General features: G+C 34.4%; 2 protein-coding genes, 5 non-coding genes and 1 pseudogene across 11 annotated transcripts; 6 read left to right on the plus strand and 2 right to left on the minus strand.

Annotated features, from left to right (window-relative positions):
* The first annotated feature begins 1552 nt into the window (after window positions 1-1552).
* Window positions 1553-4884, plus strand: LOC100240934 (GTP-binding protein SAR1A-like; annotated as a pseudogene). Its single transcript, XR_787423.3, has 3 exons — window positions 1553-1924; window positions 2327-2458; window positions 4277-4884. The product of XR_787423.3 is annotated as a GTP-binding protein SAR1A-like (transcript).
* Window positions 3085-3206, plus strand: LOC132255136 (small nucleolar RNA snoR83). Its single transcript, XR_009467754.1, has one exon. It is a non-coding gene; the product is annotated as a small nucleolar RNA snoR83 (small nucleolar RNA).
* Window positions 3245-3367, plus strand: LOC132255134 (small nucleolar RNA snoR83). The gene has a single exon (XR_009467752.1). It is a non-coding gene; the product is annotated as a small nucleolar RNA snoR83 (small nucleolar RNA).
* Window positions 3484-3602, plus strand: LOC132255137 (small nucleolar RNA snoR83). The gene has a single exon (XR_009467755.1). It is a non-coding gene; the product is annotated as a small nucleolar RNA snoR83 (small nucleolar RNA).
* Window positions 3907-4027, plus strand: LOC132255133 (small nucleolar RNA snoR83). Its single transcript, XR_009467751.1, has one exon. It is a non-coding gene; the product is annotated as a small nucleolar RNA snoR83 (small nucleolar RNA).
* A 4201-nt stretch (window positions 4885-9085) lies between the features above and the next one.
* LOC100258012 (pentatricopeptide repeat-containing protein At1g09190) lies at window positions 9086-12573 on the minus strand. 2 transcript variants are annotated; one of them, XM_010661391.3, is made up of 3 exons: window positions 10235-12573; window positions 9575-10109; window positions 9086-9470 (listed from the first exon to the last, which is right to left on the minus strand). In XM_010661391.3, exon 1 carries the CDS (start codon window positions 11897-11899, stop codon window positions 10442-10444), a length of 1458 nt encoding a protein of 485 aa, XP_010659693.1. In that variant the 5' UTR covers window positions 11900-12573; the 3' UTR covers window positions 9086-9470; window positions 9575-10109; window positions 10235-10441. The 2 variants fall into 2 exon arrangements, with proteins under 2 accessions (XP_010659693.1, XP_002278152.1); XM_002278116.4 differs by having other exon boundaries at window positions 9086-10109.
* Window positions 12574-12921: 348 nt separating this feature from the next.
* Window positions 12922-19410, minus strand: LOC100263190 (uncharacterized). 3 transcript variants are annotated; one of them, XR_002031705.2, is made up of 12 exons: window positions 19126-19410; window positions 18936-19032; window positions 18371-18451; window positions 18250-18280; window positions 17976-18058; window positions 16566-16598; window positions 15222-15300; window positions 15073-15125; window positions 14387-14447; window positions 14026-14108; window positions 13504-13673; window positions 12922-13058 (listed from the first exon to the last, which is right to left on the minus strand). XR_002031705.2 is itself a non-coding variant. In XM_002282560.5 (11 exons), exons 2-11 carry the CDS (start codon window positions 18954-18956, stop codon window positions 13584-13586), a joined length of 615 nt encoding a protein of 204 aa, XP_002282596.2. In that variant the 5' UTR covers window positions 18957-19032; window positions 19126-19410; the 3' UTR covers window positions 13329-13583. The 3 variants fall into 3 exon arrangements, 2 of the variants coding, with proteins under 2 accessions (XP_002282596.2, XP_019080365.1); XM_002282560.5 differs by lacking the exon at window positions 12922-13058 and having other exon boundaries at window positions 13329-13673; XM_019224820.2 differs by lacking the exons at window positions 12922-13058; window positions 13504-13673 and having other exon boundaries at window positions 14026-14306; window positions 19126-19233.
* TRNAP-CGG (transfer RNA proline (anticodon CGG)) lies at window positions 19300-19371 on the plus strand. The gene has a single exon. It is a non-coding gene; the product is annotated as a tRNA-Pro (tRNA).
* Window positions 19411-21120: the final 1710 nt, after the last annotated feature.

Here is a 21120-nt window from a genome sequence, read left to right on the forward strand (position 1 = left end):
TTGGATAATGGGTGTTTGCCGAATAAGGCAACATATGCTATTTAGTTTTCAGATTACTAATATTGAAAATTGCCCAAATAGGATCAGTTGTGAAGTTCTTTTTCTTTGTTGTCATGGAGAAACCAGGCAAGCAGAAGCACTTGGTGGATCAGTTGAAGATGTCGGTAAAAGCAAAGATGATAATGGTGGATGAACTCTTGGATGAATTCGGAAGGATTCGAGGAGTTGGGGGAGTAGTAATAGAGTTGTTTGGGGTTTGTTCGTAACAAGAATGGAAGAAGAAGATACCAGTTTGAGATTCGCCAAATGGGTGATAACTACTAATGACTTCTAAGGAGCTGAAAGCTCTTTTTAAATCTTAATAAAAACTTCTATGTTTATGTTCAAAATAGCTTAATATAGAAGCCAAAAAAATATTAGTTCTTTGTAAAAACTCAATTTTGACTTCTACAAAAATTTGTTTTATATTTAATAAAATTTTTAAAAAAATTATGATTTTGGCTTAAACTTGGACTTATTATTCAAGCTTCATCTTCACTGAAAACTTCATCCTCAGATTTTGAATGTGATCCATGATCTATCCTCCACAATGAACTCATAACTCATGAATGTGGCCTCCTTAATATATCCAACCACCTTTCCCCACAATTGGGTGGGTGATTTAAATCCGATGTTCTTAAAACTATTTTTAGTTTATTTGAATAAAATTTTGTTTAAAAAATCAATAGATAAATTAAAATTTTGATTTATTATTAAATCTACAATATTTTTGTCTTATATATATATATATATAATTGTTTTTTAAAGTAATTATAAAATATATCCTAAAAAAAAAGCTTTGAGAGCGTTTGAAAGAGATTTTGAGAGGTTGACATTTACAAAAATGGGATGTTTAGTAAATTTTTAAAAATTATTTTTAAAATTTTGGAGAAATTTTGGATAAATGATTCTTTTTTTAAAAAAAAAAAAAACCCTTTTGTAAATTAAAGATATATCTTTTTAAAATATGTAAATAATTTTTTGAAATTTTGTTATTTTTATTTATATTCGGATAACAAGTGATGATTCAAGCTCAAAATCCTCCTCAAATTGCCTTTAATAAAAATGCTTTTAGCATAAATTCTGCCAAAACCATGGCTATCAAAAGGTTGAAATAGGTGTAGTGAACGTTTTGTTTTCCTTATCCCATTTTTACTGTATTTTCTAGGCAGCCAAACGAAGGATATGGATGAAATTGATATGTTTGGAAGGTAAATATTAAAAGGAAATGGAGAAATCCAACATGCCACGTGTCGCACTTTTTGAACACAAGCAACGAATAAACAATCCAAGCCGTTAATTTCTAAATCAACGGCCCAAATCCACTCGATGACACCATTAACCACTTTCCCCACATTTTCATTGCTCCACACACCTCTCACCGGCAATTGCCCGTAGCACCAACCCCTCTCTCCCCCACACAACCCAAATCTCCGCCCAACTCTCCAACCGCCTCAGCCAGTCACCGGTGTGCACCCCCTTACCACTCACTCCCTCTGTCTCTATATATATATACAGTGACAGCTTCTTCTCGTTCTAGGGTTCGCCCACTGTATCGATACGCACTTTCTCTCTCTGGATTTTTATTTTATTTTTATTTTTTCCCTCTGAGAGTCCAAGCAATTTTCTCGCTAGCCAAACGGTGGATTCCGAGATTGCGAGGTGTTTTATTGGTTGATCTGTCTGTTTTCCTATAAATTTTTTAGGTTTCAAGGTGGTTTGGTTGGATCGGAGTGAGATTTGATTGGTGCAAACCATGTTTTTACTCGATTGGTTCTATGGAGTTCTAGCATCGCTTGGTTTATGGCAGAAGGAGGCCAAGATCTTGTTTCTAGGGCTGGATAATGCCGGAAAGACGACTTTGCTTCATATGTTGAAAGATGAGGTTCGTTGCAATGCATTTTGTTGATTTCATTATGTTTTCTAGTTGGCTTCTCTGTTTGGTTTCTGGGAGAAGATAGGAAAAGGAAAGGTATTACTGTTTAGAGCTTAGATTTTGGTAGCGTGCTTTGTTGATAAATCTGGTTTTCTTGTTTTCAATGCTCCGTTTGTTTGCTGGTAAAAGAAAGGAAAAAAGGAAGAAAAAAAAAATCCACTACACATAGCCTATTACGATTAGCTGGCTTAGTTGAGGTGACTTTTTTCCAATCTTTGGAAACCAACCAATGTCAAAAGTATTTTTTAAAGAACGATTCGAATTCCTTTTTCTTTTCGCCATTTCGAGGAGTGGATGATTTTTTGTTTTATGTTTGTTTGGTTAATTGGTGTTGGCATTGGAGTTTTGCAGAGATTAGTTCAGCACCAGCCGACCCAGTACCCAACATCAGAAGAGTTGAGTATTGGGAAAATCAAGTTTAAGGCATTCGATTTGGGAGGGCATCAGATTGCTCGCAGAGTTTGGAAGGATTACTATGCAAAGGTAGATCTCTCTTTCCATATCTATATTAGAATGAAGTCATTATATGATTCTTATTTGTTCAGTAGCAAGCTTTGTTTTACAGTTTTGGATGTAGGAAACCTATGATAAATTACAAAGGTTTTCAGTGGTTGGATGATTGGCGTAGTATTTGGTGTTGGTGGTGGCAGGACAAAACAATTTGTATCATGTCCCTGTCTCTCATCCCTATTCTTGAAATGGCCTTGCCGTTTGTGTTCTACCACTAGAATGAATTAGATATTCTTTTTCTTTTTTGTTGAGAATCTTTCCTAAGTCGATCCAATTGTTGATTGGCTTTTCTGCCGTCTGCATATCCTTAAATTTCTGGATATTTGTATGCCTTCAGTATTCCCAGATAAAGATAAATGATCACTGTATTTATTTGTTTAATGGAGGCAGACATCAAAGATGGGATTTGGCTGACAGTGTCTTTTGTTGTCCAGGAGTTGCTAGAACACGTCCTCATATACAGCCATAATCTATATAGTTTTCTTTACATACTTTTCCTTAACCTCATGCCTTGACCTTCCTGGCAAAATCCAACTGTTTATGGGCGTTTATTGCTGCCTACACATCCTCAAATTGCAAAATATGTTTTTGCCTTCATAATCGCAGATAAATTTTTTTTTGTGTTTATTTGATTCATGGGAGGCATACATCAATAATGGGAGTTTGCTGATGGCACCTTTGTAGTCAAGAGGGTGCTCTAATAGTACCTCACTGTACATTTTAATCTATCAAATTGCAAAATATTTGTTTGCCTTCATAATCCCAGATAAATGTTTTATGTGTTTATTTGATTCATGGGAGGCATACATTAATAATGGGAGTTCCGCTGATGGAACCTTCCGTAATCAAGAGGGTTCTCTAATAGTGCCTCACTGTACATTTTATTCTACACCCTTTTTCTTAATCCCACTCTATGCCATTGCTTTTAAAATTCATATGTTTATGGGCTCTTTCTGCCATCTACATGTTCTTGAATTGAGGATTTGTTTGCCTTCATAATCCCAGATAAACAGTTTACATTTATTTGATTCATGGGAGGCAGAAATTGATAATGGTAGTTCGCTGTGGCACCTTTTGTTTCCCAGGAGGTGCTCTAATAGTACCTCACCGTACATTCTTAATTTATTTTATTTTTTCCTGCCCATTTCCTTAATCTTATGCCATGTCATCACCTTTAGAATCCATCTGTTTGATTAATGGGAAGCAGAGACATCAATAGTGAGAGTCTGATGGCACCTTTGTTTTCCAGGAGGCACTCTAATAAGTGCCTTTTGCCGCACATTCTCAATCTATTTTGTTTTTACCCCACCAGTTCCCTCAAATCTTATGCTATCCCATTGCTGTTATGATCTATCTGTTTACGGGCATCTCTATTGCTGTATATAGGTCCTTAAATTACAGGATACTTGTTTGCCTTCATAATCCCAGATAAACTACTTATGTGTTTATTTGATTCATGGGAGGCAGATATCAATTATGGGAGTTCGCTGATGGCGCCTTTTTTTCCTAGAAGGTGCTTTAATAGTACCTCACCTTACATTCTTTCCTTGCGATTTATACACGAGACCATCTGGATCATCACATTACCATGCTAATAACTTAGTCAAACCTAATTGGTTGGCAACCCTTCTCATGAATGCTTAATCCCTAGTCCACAGTTTCTTAGACTCTGTTTGATTGCAACTGCATTTTTTTATATTCTATGGTAGGATAATTTGATCAGGCCAGTGAAACATGAGATAATGCAAGTGCCCATTTGTTTTAATCATCATGAAATTTCTGTTCATGAAGGTGGATGCAGTTGTTTACCTGGTGGATGCCTATGACAAGGAGAGATTTGCAGAGTCGAAAAAAGAGCTGGATGCTCTCCTCTCCGACGAGGCCTTGGCCCAATGTTCCATTCCTTGTTCTGGGCAACAAGATCGATATCCCATACGCTGCCTCAGAAGATGAGCTGCGTTACCACCTGGGTCTAACAAACTTCACCACAGGCAAGGGAAAGGTAAGCCTGGCTGACTCAAATGTCCGGCCCCTTGAGGTATTCATGTGCAGCATCGTCCGCAAAATGGGTTATGGAGATGGCTTCAAGTGGCTCTCCCAGTACATCAAGTAGAGCACAACAGGATGTAAGATTTGGCTCATCTTAAACTTTATTACTAAACCAAAGCTGGACATGTGTCTGTTTGAAATCACTATTGCAAATATTTCACTTATTTTACATGTTTTTGTTATTTTTTTTCTTGGTGGTGAATGACAGACATGCTCTCCATGCCCACAGTGAAATTTTCAGATTTGTTGTCTGATGTTAATACAGAGTTGGAGAGGGAGTTGTTTGTTGTGGGTTGGTTGTTATTATTACAAAGTATGAATCAATTGTTTACTATCACTGCCTTCACAAATTGTAACCAATTTTGTGATAGAATGCTCCCCTGCTTAAAGGAAAACTGGAAGGGTCGATACATGATCCGACTACTTCATCATAAAGGAAAGGCTGTTTCCACTATACTTGCTTGTATTCAAATCAATTCCCATGTATAATTCCATCTCTCTTCTGCAACTGCAGTTTTTGTTAGACTTGTTTCGATATTGTTTAGGGAAGATATAAAAATTGAGATTAAAATACCAAAAAAGGGGATGTATAGAGATTATTTTTGTCGCATGGGTTTGAAAGATACAAGGAAATGAAACTGAGAGGCAGATAGATGTGATTTAAGTGCTATTACTATCAGTAATAGCTGTTAAGAAATGCTTAAATGCCAGAACTGTCAGTAACAGCTTCTGTTGCTTCTACAAGCTTTCAAGCAGCCTTGGGGAGATGGTCGGGCAATTCCATATGTACCATATCAATATCACCAATATCTTCTTGCCAGTTGCCACAATGATCAGATGCTACACGTGGAGGAGCTTGATTTGTCGTCCATGGTGCTCATGCATGAAGTTTGGACCCGGAATGTGAAATCAATTATATTTTTATTATTATTTTTTATAATAAGAATCGAAATATTTGTTAAATAGAAATCAAGCCTCACAACTAAGGTTACAATTATTTTTTTAAAACAGATTTTTATTCTAGAAAAAAATAATATTTTTAGAGAATATTTTTTAATTATTTTTACTTATTTTTTAAAAAATACTTTAGATAATATTTATATAAATATTAAAAATAATGAAAAATAAAATACCACAGTTGAAGTTATTATTAAATCATATTTAAAAATATAGAAAATAAGTTAATTATGCTTTAATAACCATTTTTAAGAAACACTTGTCACATAAAATCTAAGATTTTGATTTCTCACCTTCTGAATATCTATTATTATTCCTATTCCCACCTTCAAAACACACATCCCTATAGTCAAATGGAGAGATAGAAAGGGACAGGAATCAACTTTTTCTTTTGGACTAAGAACCCTTCTTTCTTTCTTTGGACTTAGGCAAACATTCCCTCTTAACCCCTTTCTCTTTTGAAGCTCAACACCTCATCATCAACCCAACCTATGCCATCCAAAAGGCTAGCTACACTTTTCACTCTTTGGCTCTATCCATGAATTATCTAGTAATAGGTCTTTCACAATGAGATCTATCGGTAACGGTATTTAATTATGAAGGTTAGTTAAGTAGTTAACCCTATTAGTCCGTTCTTGCAAGAGTGGTGGGAGCCTAATCTTTCTATCGATTTTCCCTACTTAATGGATAACCCTTTTGCCAATGGAGAATTGCTTATTATCTTAATTGCATGCAGTTATTGATAGATAGAAGAATCATGGTATGCACTTTTGTGTATTAACTAAAGCCTTACGTGTGTCTGGAGGAGATCATATTCATGTTGGTACCGTAGTAGGTAAACTTGAAGGAGAAAAAGAGATCACTTTGGGCTTTGTTGATTTATTACGTGATGATTTTGTTGAAAAAAACCGAAGTTGTGGTATTTATTTCACTCAAGATTGGGTTTCTCTACCAGGTGTTCTACCAATGGCTTTTGAGGGTATTCACGTTTGGCATATACCTACTCTGACCAAGATCTTTGGAGATGATTCCGTACTATAGTTCGGTGGAGGAACTTTAGGACACCCTTGGGGGCAAAACCCATTAGAAGAAATGACAAAGTCTAGGCTTCACTTCTAACACAGTAGGAAGAGTTTCAAAGCAAACCACGGTTTGGTGGCCCCCTCAACCACTTCACACCAACTTCACTCTTCCTTAAAACTCCATTTGTCCCCAACTATTGTCTCCAAAAAGGGGTTCAAACACTTTGTATATATATATATAGACATATAATCAGATGATATCAACCCCTTACTCATCAGTCAATCTCTCAGAGCTTCTGCAATGGCAATCTCAAGCCTCCCAATACATCGATTCTTCATCATCCCCCTCATCTCCTTTGCTCTATTTTGCTTCTACTCGGGTCATCATAATGGCTTTGTATCTATGCTCATGTTTGGAAACGTCTTCAAAGATTGTTCTAAAAAAAAACGATTTCAAAAACAGTTCTTGAAAACAGTTCTCATTTTCTGCCATCAACTCAAATTTTGAAAAACAGTTTATTGGTTTATTCTTGAATGCAAAAGGTTCAAATATTCTCCATATGTTCAATTAAAAGCACTTGAAGTTTGTTCTCAAAAAGCAATTTTATGCCAAAAGTCTATCAAGAACATGTTTTTTAGAACAGTTATCAAAGAGGGCTACTACAATTTTATCCCATTAATGTTTGGATATATCTCCATGAACAGGATATGCAGAGGACCCTGCCAGGATGTTTGAGAAAGCCCTGTTGTGTTTCAACAATAAGCTGGTGAGCGACACATAATGAGCTGATTCATTGTCCAATTTCAGAAAAACCCTAAAAGAAAAACATTCATGAATCAAATCCCATAGACAGAATCTACTTAAAAGTATGAGTCTTCTATTTTCTTTGTTGGTTGTGGGATTTAGATTTACAGTGGCTGTGATGAAGAATATAGGCTGAACGAGAGTGGAAATATCAATGTTCCTCCACAAATTACAGACCAATTCTGCAATGGACCATGCCTTGCTGAGACCCAACTGCTGCTCAACTGCATCAACAACATATTTTCCGGTTTCCTGTTTGATAATAAGGCCAGCGTCCAAGCCATCAGTGATACAATCCGGGCCGGATGCAGCTTCAGTAGACAAAGGGGTAGTTTATAATTAGCCTAACACCATAATAACTGCAACCAACTATGCATATATATGAAGTCCTTCTGAATTTGTGTCTTGCTTTTTGTTTAGGTAACTTCAATGTAGCACAATACACAAGCCCTGCTCCAAGGATTACCATTAGTATGAGCTTTTATAGTTGGATTGTTTTTGGGTTTTGTTTGCTTTTGATATAAGGAGATGGAACATAGAATTTGATTTAACGCATCAGTATGGGAGACATGCTTAAAGGTAATGAATTTATATGAGCCTCTATGATTGGATTACTATTGGGTTTTCTTTGTTATTAAAGTAAGGAGATGGAAGAGTATAGGGGAATTTTGTGCTGCAGATTTGGCTTCTCTTATTGTGAGTTTAGACGTGGGAGAGAGAGAGAGAGAGACCTTTAATATTTCATATTAATATACTATTAAGCCCCAGAGCTAAACCAGAGCAGAAAGCAAAAAACAACCTAGGCTTCAACCATTATTCAAATCTTGAAGGCACTCTTCACTTGAATTAGCAACAGTCAGACCCAACATTGACCTTCACAGATTCTTCCTTCTTCACAGGAACATTAACCTTCTCCTCAGTCTTAGGAGACTTCATCATGACAGTTTCACAAGTCCCCTTTGCAGGTTCAGCACCTTCTTTCTTGGTGACTTGAGGTTTCTCTCTCTGACCCAATAAAAACATCCCATATAGGAATGCAAAAGAAAGAAGAACAAAACAAAGAATGATTTTCTAGTATTTCTAACCCCATACGATGAGATTTAATGAGCTGATGAAAGGAATTCAGGGAAGAGGAACTGGGTCTTGGCTTTCCAATGAGAAAACTAGAAATATCGGGCTCAGAAAATGTTTGAAGTCATATAATCTTGTGGTTTAACTGACTCCTTGGAATTCCAGTTCTCATTGGAAATGAAGTTGAGTTTAATATCAAATTCAAATCACATTTTTATGGGCAAAATGCAAATACAGTATATTTATTAATCAATTATCGAAAAGTCACCATCAATCAAGTGATGTTAGGTCCACATTTTCTTAGTTTTTATCAATATCCAATCATGTCACATATCTATGATGATAAAGATTTTGGAAAAGAAAAAAAAGTTGTAAATTTAAAAGAAAATTACAAAATATGTCATTGAGGTTGAGTGTACCAATTGGCAATTTGATGAATTTTGTAATTTTTATGGTTTTTTTGTATTTCCCTAAAGCCTCAATGTGAAAACATGACCCATTGATTTGGTCCACCTTACTCTATACCGATTGAAATGGAGATGAATCCAAATTCTCCTGAGAGATTTGTCTTTAATAAGATAATTTGAATGGAGTGAGGAAAAACATCTGCATAATTTTATATTTATTTATTTATTTATTTTTGGCTTTTTGTTTTCTTTTTGTATGAGAGAGAGAGAGAGAGAGAGAGAGAGAGAGTTAACAGAGCTTAAAACCCTTGATATTTCATATTCATAACTATTAAGTACCAGAGCTAAAACAGAGCAGAAAGCAAAAAACAACCTAGACTTCAACCATTATTCAAATCTTCAAGGCACTCTTCACTTGAATCCGCAACAGCCAGACCCAACATTAACCTTCACAGATTCTTCCTTCTTCACAGGAACACTAAGCTTCTCCTCAATCTTAGGAGACTTCATCAGACCAGTTCCACAAGTCCCCTTTGCAGGTTCAGCATCTTCTTTCTTTGGGACTTGAGGTTTCTCATCTTCCTTTTTTTGGGTCACCACAGTGGTCTGGCAGCCATAGTTCATTGAAGAACAGCAAGGTTTCCTCTCCATCTTCTCTTGTTAATAGCTGAAACCTTTATAGATATTATGGGTTGGATATGAGATGGAAGTAAGATATCAAGTATTTATAAAAGCGTGAAAGCCTAATTGTATTCTGGTTAAGGTAGAGAATAATTACAATGTGAATAAATGTCTTTCCATGATCCCAATTCACCAAGAAATGAATGCAAATTCCACCTTGAAACTTCAACTACCCCATCTGCTCTCTCTCTCTCTGCGACCCAACAAAAACTTCCCATATAGGAATACAAAACAAAAAACAGAATGATTTCTAGTATTTCTAAACCCCATCTGATGAAATTTAATGAGATGATGAATGGACTTCACGGAAGTTGAACTGGGTCTTGGCTTTCCAATGAAGAAAACTAGAAATCTTGTGCTCAGAAATGTATGAATCAAATTCGGAATACGACAAGACAACAGATTTTTCTGGGGACAATGAGAAAGAACAGAAACACCTTGTACTACTGCAACTCGATCAAAATTACAGGTTCTTCTTTGCATTACTCTTTCAATACCAGAGCTCAACGTTTCACCAAGAACAAGTACTTAAATTAGTCTTGTCCACTTAGCCAACCATTCTCTGTCCATGGTTTTTCCCCATATTTTTTCCACTGAATGCTCCAATTTACGTACTCAATTGTTTGTATGCTCTGCCAAACAAAACAAAAAAAAAAAAAATTGAATGATTTTCATTTCCTCGTTGTTAGTGAAGAAACATGAAGTGTTGCACATTATAACTGGCCAATATGAAGTCTAAATTAAATAGGTTACTTACAAACAAGACTTTCCCTCTCGTCTGAAAACCAAGCCCTGCTCCAAGGATCTCCATTTGTATGAGCTTGTATGGTTGGATTGTTTTCGGGTTTTGTTTGTTATTGATATGAGAAGATGGAACACATACTACACCAGCATAGAAGAAAAGCTCAGGGTTCTGCATTTTTATGAGCTTCTATGTTTGGATTACTGTGGGGTTTTCAGGGCTCTATCCTAACACCATGCTCTGTCCGGGATTTTTCCTGATATTTTTTTCTTTCATCAATGCTCTTACCTTCTCAACTTCATCCCATTTCCCGTCTTCTGCATATACATTTGACAACAACACATAATTTCCCGAATTCCATGGTTCAAGCTCAATAAGCTCCTTGACTGCACATTCTGCATGCTTTACGTCGCCAATAGTACGATAAGCACTGAGCAATGAACCCCATAAGACAGCATTTGGCCTCATCGGCATGGTTCTAACCAAATCACGAGCCTCCTCCATGCATCCATTACGTGCTAGAAGATCAACCATGCATCCAAAATGCTCAAGTTTTGGCTCCATTTTATGATCTACTGTCATTGAAGTAAACAAATTCCGACCTCTTTCAACCAAACCAGCATGAGCACAACATGATAAAACCCCAACAAATGTAGCATCATTAGGTCTCACACCTTTGTTTATCATCTCCTCGAACAAGTCTGCTCCAAGCTCACCCTTTCCATTGAAGGTCAGACCCGATATCATGGCATTCCAAGAAACCACATTTTTCTGGGGCATTTCATTGAAAACCCTCCAAGCAGTTTCCAAAATTCCACATTTGCAGTAAAAGTCGACTAACGAATTTCCCACAGAGATGAAATCTCGCAAAAGTCGGCTTGATTCAGCATAAGAATGGATCCATTCCCCGACATCGACAGCCCCCAAACGAGCACAAACAGGCAGAATTGTGACCACGGTTGCATCATCCGGCTCAAAACCATGATCCCACATTTCACGGAAAAGCTCCAAGGCTTCACCATCACGGCCACTTTGTTCTAAACCAGCGATCATGGAGTTCCAAGAAACTACACTCCGGTCCCTCATCTGCCTAAAGAGACGAAACCCCATCTCGATATCACCCACTTTACAAAACCCACGAATCATCATATTCCAAACAATCACATCTCTATCAAGCATTTCATCAAACACCTTCTTCGCATCCTCCATTCTCCCGCAACTCGTGTACAAATCTATGATCCCAATCCTTATCGAACTGAAACGTTCAAACCCAACAACAATCACCACCCCATGAACTCCTTTCCCAATTCTGTTATCACAAATACCCGAACACGACTTCAGCAAAGGAGCGAAGGTGAATTCATCGGGCCATATTCCGCGGTTTTTCATTTGGGAAAATAAAAGGAGTGAGTTTTCAGACGGCCCACAAAGGGAATAGCCTTTGATCATGGAATTGAAGAGGAGGAGGTTGGGGTTCTGGGTTTGGTGAAAGACGAGATTGGCATATCCCATCTTGTCCAAGGCGCCACACACAGAGATGAAGTGGGAGAGGATTTGGTTGGATTGGTGGAGGTGGTGGCGGAGGATGTGGGCGTGGATTTGGGGAAGTTGGGTTCGGGTTTTCCGGCCGTGGAGGTGGCGGAGGATTCGCCGCTCCGCCTCCCTGCACACTCTGCTCATCTTCTTGCTGTTTGCAGATGACAATCTGATAACGGCTTAGTTACCGAATTTTGAAAATAGTGGGTTGGCGGGAAAACCATGATTTTACCCTAATTTATAAATTAATAATATAAACAAAAATAATTATGAAATTTTTAAAAGGAATAAAAATTTGCATCCCACATCTAGTTTGAGGAAAAATATAACGTCCTGTTTGGTAGTCAATCCAAAATTAATTTTTGAAAACCGTTTATTAATCCAAAAAAGGAAATTATATTTACTAAATTTTAAAGATTCGAAAAACTTGTTTGATATATTTTCATATGAATAGTTTTTAAAAATTATGTTCGAATAGGAAAATAATGAAAACATGCTTGAAAACATTGGTTATTTACTGTTAATTTGTTATCACCATGACCATTGAAGATCTCGTCACCAAGAAGATCACAAAGTGAAGAGGATGTGGGTGAGGGTCGATGGACCAAACAATGAAGCCTTTTTAAAAATGGATACAATCTAAAAATCTGTATATAAAAGTGTTTTTGGTAATATATTTCCTCCAGAGTGTTTTTAATGGAATTATTTTCTACAAAAGTGTTTTTGGAAAAATCTTCATTAAATATTATAATTCATTTTTCAATATTATAAATGATTTATCAAATTTTTAAAAATATTTTTTAAATTTTATCATATCGTATTTGACAATAATTTTAACAAATGTTTTTAACTTTTATAATATTTAAAATTTTTTATCATTCAAATATTTAAAATACTAAAAACATTTTTTAAAATTATTATCAAACACAATCTTAAAATACGTTTGATACTGATTCTAAAAAATATTTTTGACTTTTCTTAAAATGCACTTAATAGTGATTCTATGAAATGTTTTTTGTCTTTCTAATATTTATAAAGTCTTATTTTTTAAGTATTAGAAATACTAAAAACACTTTTAAAAATCACTATTAAATGCTCTCTTAATTTTTTTTGCCAAAAACACTTTTCTTGCTATAAGCATGAACCTTGGCGTTTTCCAAAATGTTTTGACCTTTCCCTACCAATGAAAAACATTTTCTAAAATCACTACCAAACACACTACACTCTACATTTAGTGTAGTTAAAAACACTGACTACAATCCGGAATGCCTTCCAAATACAGCCAAAGTCTCTTCTTCAAAACCTGAATAAACCAAATCCCACTTTCAGTTGCAAGAAGTTCTTTCAAACAATATTTAATACTGACTAGAAGAAAATCTATATATTTAATACATTCTATTGTCTTTTTTTTTCCACATCCAATTACTACATGTCATGGATACTAAAGAATTTGAAATAAAAAATAAAAATACGCAACTTTGAACATGAAGCGAAATTTCAAGAAATGGCGGAGGCATTGATAGAAACTATTTCACTCTATCAATACCCGAGCCCGAGTCGGCTCTGATGAATCTATCACAAGGGAATTTGTTTTTTTCTATTCATTTCTACAGATTTGATCGATGTAAAACCAAACATTTCCATTTCTTATTGTTAGACTGTTAGTGAAGAAACATGAAGAGTTACACATTCTAAGAGGCCAATATGAAGTCTAAATTAAAGATGTTCCTTACAAACAAGACTTTTACCCTCGTCCAAAAACCAAGGCCCTGAAGAAGATTTACTTGGGTAAATCCAGGCTGGCTCCTCATTTACCGCCAAAGCAAGATCACTTCTTGGATGATCGGAACCCCCCAAATCCCATCATGGCTGCAACATCAGGGTCTAGCTCGGGTTCCTCTTCTACTGCCTTCTCTTTCTGACCCCAAAATAACATGAAAAATCAAACATAATGAAAGAGTAAGAACAAGAAAAAATCGACATAAAAATGAACAGAGATTTTTGCATAAGGATATAGGGTCTGTTTAGAAAATGTTCCTAAAAATACTTTCCTAACTTAGAAACCATGATTGACAAACTTCAAGAATTTGTTCTAAAGGCAGATTTTTTTTATAACAGATTTAAGGTGCTTTTAGGAACTGTAAGAAGTTGTCATATAGGCCCATAATATTCTCCTAATAGGCATGTGGCCTTTTTCTCATGCTATCTATTTAGCTGTGTTAGTATTGCATCATAATAGTAAGTGGAATTAGCAATTCCATCATACTGACCTTTTTCTCTTTCTTTCTCTCTCGACGCTGACGTTTCCGTTCCTCCTCTTCTTGCTGCTGTTTTAAGATCCGCTCATCAAGATCTAGGAAAATATAGTCGAGAGATTAGTTTTCTGTCCACTTTTCTTCCTTTTTTAATCTTCATAGGTATGGTGAGATCAAACAGTAGAGTGAAACTGTATGAAAAGGCCTCATCTAATGGGGCAAAGCAATATTCCTTGGATAACGAAGTTGAGGCTCATGACTAGTCAAGTAAATGCTGCCCTTGGTGCTACTCACAACTAATTAAAACAATCAAAACTTCAGCTAAGGTAAGGCTCAAATTTCATCTACATGGGGGTGATTAGATTAGATCTCTTACCTTGCTCGGTAAAGCTACCAGGTGTTCGCCGCTTCTTGAGAACTTCAAATCGCTCCTGGACCTGTGGCCCATCAAAAGATTTTATACATATATACTTGATCAACATCAGTTTTCTTCACAGAGCTTCTGATATTCATTGTGCATATTCTTGTGGTTATCCACTTTAAAGAGTAATTTTTCTGGGAAGGAAGTTCATGCTAGAATTACAAGACGATGTAGACACAGGCTCAAGCATGGTATATGTGGTATATGTCATTCTCTTAACACATATGCCCAACAAATAATTCCCATCTTGAAACCAAATGCCTTTTTCCCTTGCTCATACACTCTTGTTTCTTATCAAAAAATCAAATAAATAAATAAATAAAAAGAAAAAAGAAAAAAGAAAAAAGAAGAAAGAAAAACTAATTGGTAGTTTGTGTGGTTAAGGTTGAACACCAAATTCGCAGCCTCTATAGTTTGGGGATTTCTAGATTGTTCAAACTTCTGTGATTATGCCCTTTGGAGGTTCTTTTTTAGCCTCTATGTATTATAGAATTTCTTTCTCTATACACCATGTGCAGCTTTGCCTTAATAATATTAATATATTCAGAAAGCAGTAAGTTTGTGGCATTATTTATTTGGTTAGTTATATCTTTTAACATCCATATCTCTATAACCAATTTTGAAAATTTTCAAAAGCTCACCTGTTGAAGAGAAGCCCGTTCTACTCGCATAGACATTCCCAAAGCTCTTTGATCTAAAAGAAAGAGTCAAGAGAGTCATAACAGGAGTGGTAAGCAATTATGATAACATATAAATAACAGAACCAGTATGCATAAGGATGGCCACATACGTTTCTTTCCATTGATATGGTCCAAGTAGTTTGCAGAATCCTTTACTACACATTCACAAACTGAACAGTAGTATCCAGCCTGCAAAAGAACTTATTTAAACATAGAATTCCAAAGTGAATCAAAGGTAGTATATAACAGATACATAGACATAGCTGTGAATAGATTCTTTATTGCTATTACAAAGGTTCATAGATGCAATAAATAAGGAGAACAGCCATCTAGGGATAAAACTCAGAATCCAGTGGATTATGCCCACCATTTGCTTTAGCTTTAGTCATTTCATATAAAGCATTTTGACAAATGCTACATTCTTAAACTAACTCCACTACAAGTCCCTTGAGTGTTTCTTGCAAATACTGATTACAAATGGATGACTTATTCCATTTCTTAGCCTAGATTTTGAAGTGCCCATTCAAATTGCCCAAGAACTATTTCCTGCATTTTGCAAATACCAGACCTGAATGAATGCTTATTTCAATTTCTCATTATTTTTAGGTTCTGATAATGCACATCAAATTTGGAGAAAACCTGAAAATGAGATGTCTACTAAAAATAAAACAACAAAATTTCATACATGAGAATTGAGTTCAGTATCCTGAAAACTATTTTCTGATTCTGATGAATAACCACCTAGTGTGTAAGTATAATTTAAAAGAAACTGAAGGGTTTGATGACTGCCATGGAATCATTAGAATGGAACTGCTAGTGGCTCTCTTGAATTCATGTTGATAACAAATCTAGACATGGTGTTAAGAGTCGGTAATTGACATGAGAACTCTAGTTGGCAATACATGGAGTCATCAATGCAGTGTCTGCTCAGGGCCAAGTTCTCCAGCAAGCATTATAATCACATTTTATATCAATTGTCTTAGGTGATATCAATACAACACCAGGCAACACATTACTATGGTTGGATTATTGAAACCTTGAATTTAAGTCCATACTTCAAAAAGAAAAAAGAAAAACCAGAATCCATCTGAATGCATGGGATGGGCAAGCGTTCAAATAGCGTAGCATCTAGTTAACCACTTAAACATCCATGTACACCAACTGTAATGCTTGAGGATTAAAAAAAGTTCCCAAAACCTTATGTCGTAAAAAAAATAAAAACTGAAAAACTGCTAGATTTGCAAGAGGGCATCACACTTACCAAGCAAACTATGAACCATCCAATCAATACCTCAAAAACCAACTAGGCAATGAGTCCACTAATGCATTAAATGCGAAGTGTATGAATTACTTATCAAAAACTACCACAGCACATACCACAAATATACTATATAATAAAAGAAAGACAACAAGAAAGCATTTACATAATTTGTATGAATGTCGTGAAAAGATACCTGCTGGCTGAGAGGTGCTATTGGAGTAACAACCTGCCATAATAACAAAAGAAAAACCAAAGTCATCAACTAGGTGTGTGAGTAGGGAACACTTGAATAGTTTAAAAGTTAGAAGAAGAAAAAAATGTGAACCCCAAGATCTTCAATATAAAATATATATCAAGCTTTCAATATTTGAAGGATACAAAAAATAAAATAAAATAATAAAGCAAGAATGGTTTGAAAATTTAAGTGCCTGGACACTGATTAAAAAGGTAAATATAAAATCAATCAGAATATATGGCAGAATAATTCCACGCTTTCCCTAAGCAACAATAAATTGAGTCATGCATTGTAAAACTAGAAAATTGGTGATTTTATGAACCAGATGATGTCAAACACAGAACACAGAAAGGTCTACAGTCAAAGCTCCAAGAAAGAGGCTACTGATCTTGGCAGAACGCAACAGCAGGCCAAATTATACAAATAAAACACCACAAGGGACAGTCCTCACATTCACAAATGTAGGATTGTAATTAAATAGAATGTTATCTTAAGTTCAAGTTTTGTGTAGGATTCTTTTACTATGAAAGGCAATGTCATCCCATACCACTTTCTTTTGAGAGGGAATCTAAACATTTTAAACATTGTTATATCATGTCTTCTTTAGAGGTAGCCTATCAAAAAAAAAAAAAAAATCTACTAAATCCTAGCAGGGAATCAAGAGTCATTCTTATTATCCCTTTTAAAGTATTGCAAGTCAACCTAGAAGAGTCATTCATAGTGAAAAGAATAAAGTTCTATCTCCAACAAGTGGTCCACGATATCAAAGCATAGCCATTCCTAGGAATCAAATTTTGGCCTTGCAGGCACTACCAACAAGATTTTTAGAATAAAAGTTGGCATAACCAAATTGGTTCAGAAAAACCAAATAAAGCCATAAATTAATGCATTGAGGTCCTTTTATGTGTTGAAGGCACATCCAGCTTGGTAAACAACATAAACATCAAGAGATTCTCGTCCACCAGAATAAAATGAGTTTATCTCTTAAAAGCAATATGCAGATTGATTGTGTCATTTAGCATTTACTGTGATTAATATTAAAAACATATTGAGAAATATATAAAACCATACCGTAATAACTTCTCATGTCATTGTATTTTTTCAGTTATTCAAACACATAAGCTGGTAGTCTTGAACTAATCAATTTCAAGCTTCAAGGATTCACTTAAGCAACAAACAAATTACTCATGTGCTAGCAAATTATAATTTTCCCTAGGAGGTGGCCATACACCTCAAGTTATCCATTCACCAATAACTACATGAAGAACATAAGCCATATATTCAACTTAATTCAACAATGCCTTAAGTCCAATTCCAACTGCTAATGAAATGAAAATGAGGGAACACAAATGAAGAGAAGTGGCTAACCTGGGTTTTTCCCAAACGGGATTCAAGGTCTACTTCATAATCTCTGTGCTTCAAGGGTTTCCTTTGCACCGGAGGACCTTTGGCTGCACAAAATCTAATAATGTTAATACCTCAACCCCATCACTGGATACTTTTCTAGGTTCAGTTCTTTTGCATCACATTCAATTAGATACAGTACACAAACTCATTGAAAAGAACAAAATATATATATATATATATATACATATATATATATATATAACAGAAATATATCATATCAAATTGGTCAACTTACACTTGGATTTATGCCTCCCCCCCTCCTCCTCCTAAATTAGATCATAAGTTAGCAAGTTAGTCTATTCAAATTCAAAAACAACAAACAAACAAAAGGGAGAAGAAAATTTAGCAAAACATGCCTCCTGTTCACGCTTCCTAGCTCGTTCTAAGTACTCTTCTTTATCAAATTTCCTCCTAAAAGTGTTATCAACTCCAACAGCCTGCGAGCACATACGAGAGAAAAACGATGACATCATCCATAATAACAATATCTAATTAGAAATATACCCTGTGTTTGGTTTCTGAGAACATGTGACTGCATATCAGAAACATGGACGCTGAAAAAGTTGCATTAGCTAGCTATTTAGTGCAGTGGAGAGCAAGTTTGTCCACTTCAGCTTCCAAATAATTGAAAATAAAAAATCGGAGATTCAATTTTGTAATTCTGCTTGTTTCCCTCCCTCTTCTGAGCAACCAAACAAACCCCAGACTACGTTTGGTCTCCCAGAAAACCGAAGGGTGGAAAAATCTCAACTAAACTGATCCAAATAGTTTTATTATGATCAGATTGAGCATGATCCGTTTCCTTGGTTTCAAACATGGAAAAACCAGAAGACCCAAAACTTTACTTTCTTTACTTTTTCCTGCATTTCCTCGGCAACCAAACAGGGAATACAGACAATGATTATGAAAGCTTGAGCTTACATTATTGGATGATTGAGCCATAGCCACAAAAACCTAGACTCGGTGAGTCGATAACTCACAAGTCAGCTGAGTTGAACTCACGACTGAATTCAATTCCCTGAAAAATAAATTTCACAGATTTAAACAACGCCCATACAAATCCTCCTAATTATCAGCAATAAATGACCAAATAAATAAACCAAAAACATACCGAGACCAAGGAGAAGACGATAATGAAGAAACCCTAATTCTGGTTTGAGCCCAACGGTGAAGAAAATTGTGGGAAAAGCCAAAATAAACCAGGGTTAATAAAAAAGAGAATGGCGGATTGGAAAAAATAAATAAATGAAATCAAAGTACAAAGAGGAAATCTAGAAAGTGCCACGGGTGTTTGGTCTAGTGGTATGATTCTCGCTTCGGGTGCGAGAGGTCGCGAGTTCGATTCTCGCAACACCCCCTTTCTCTTTCTTTTGTTGAAAGTTGAAACCTAGAAAATGTTTTCAAAAATAAATCATGCTATTGCATGCTTTTATTCCTTGGCATGCTTATGCCAAGTCTAATTTTTTGGAACTTTGGAAAATGTTTTTCAAAATCAAATTATATTGGTGTTTTTTGTTTGTTATGTCTATTTTTAATATAAAAAAAATGAAATCAAATTACTTATATATATATATATATATATATATATATATATATATATATATTAAAAAAAAATAATCTTATTTCTTTTCTTTTTTAAAATAAGACTAAACTTGTTGCATGTGCAAAACACGTGAAATGTTAACTAATGGGGTATTTTTATATTTAAATGTAATTTAAATTATTTAATTAATTTTAAAAAAATTAATATTCGTCTATTTTATAGTTGTATTTGAATATATTTTATTTTAAAACATTTATATTGATTAATTAATTATATTTGTTATGTCTATTTTTAAAATAAAAAAATGGAATCAAATATATATATATATAAGTATATATATTAAAAACAATTAATCTTATTTCTTTTATTTTATTTTATAATACTAGGCTTGTTGTACCTTGTACGTGCAAAACACGTAAAATGTTAACTAATATAATATTTTTTATATTTAAATGTAATTTAAATTATTTAATTAATTTAAAAAATAATAATATTCGTCTATTTTATAGTTGTATTTGAATATATTTTATTTTATAACATTTATATTGATTGATTGATTATATTAATAAGATAAGATAAAATTAAATTTTAACTATTATTTTTTAAAAATAATATTTTAAATTGTGGTTCAATGATGCACAATCTATATTAAAATTGAAAGTAAGTTTTATAATAAATTAATAAAATCTTTATTTATTTTCTATTGTTTTTTAAAATAAAATTTTAATATTGAATAAAAAGTAATTAAATTATTTTTAAATTAAATTAATTAATTATAATGAATAAATTATATTTATTTTAATTATTTGATAAACAAATATATTTGATTATTTATTGAAAGGAATGGCAACCATGTGAATCTTTAATGGAAATATGGGTAAAAGAAAGTCACAACAAAACTCTCAGCATTCCGGCTTTTATATATTGTATAATTATTAGAAATTAAAAGGATTGAAGATAATTGCTCGTTCTAATTCAAATAGACGACCTCTTACAGGTTTTTAAAGATGACAACAAGACGGGTCCAATTGTCCTCATCATAACCCTGTCATGTTTATTAGTTTTTAGAGATGGCAACAAGATTGATTTGAGATCAATTGCCTGAATCCCAACTTCACCCCTTATATTCAAAATTGTTAGCCCAAGGGTTCTCCTAATCAGGTTTTGATGATAACAAACCATGGTTAAATTACTAATTGGTTTGAATGGTAAAGAATTTCATGTATTAATTTGAAAATTCATCAAATGACTTAATTGATACAAAATTAAGACGTTTGGAAGACCTTTAATCATAAAAAAAACAAATGTAAGATGAATGCATGAGTGCACTTAGGTTTTACATATCATTTCATGCATATTTGGAAAACTCGGTTTATTATTTAAAATTATAGTTTCAATAAAACCTGAGTTTTATCAAATGTACCTTAGGCAAAACGTTTCAAAATTGACATACTAATTTACCTAAAGATTTTACCTAAATGTTAGAAGAAAAAATAATATATATAAAAAAAAAAATAGGTTTTTGGGGCCAAAATATTGAACCGGTCGAGGCACTAAGCCAAC

Source organism: Vitis vinifera, chromosome 14, assembly GCF_030704535.1.
Source record: "Vitis vinifera cultivar Pinot Noir 40024 chromosome 14, ASM3070453v1".
Lineage (NCBI taxonomy): Eukaryota > Viridiplantae > Streptophyta > Magnoliopsida > Vitales > Vitaceae > Vitis > Vitis vinifera.

Coding starts and splice junctions, on each gene's coding strand:
- LOC100258012 (XM_010661391.3), bottom strand. CDS start 11,899: ATGAGCAGAGTGTGCAGGGAGGCGGAGCGGCGAATCCTCCGCCACCTC.
- LOC100263190 (XM_002282560.5), bottom strand. CDS start 18,956: ATGGCTCAATCATCCAATAAT. Junction 18,452..18,935: donor TGGCTCAATCATCCAATAAT/GTAAGCTCAAGC, acceptor ATGTGCTCGCAG/GCTGTTGGAGTTGATAACAC. Junction 13,674..14,025: donor AGAGAAAGAAAGAGAAAAAG/GTCAGTATGATG, acceptor TTTTGGGGTCAG/AAAGAGAAGGCAGTAGAAGA.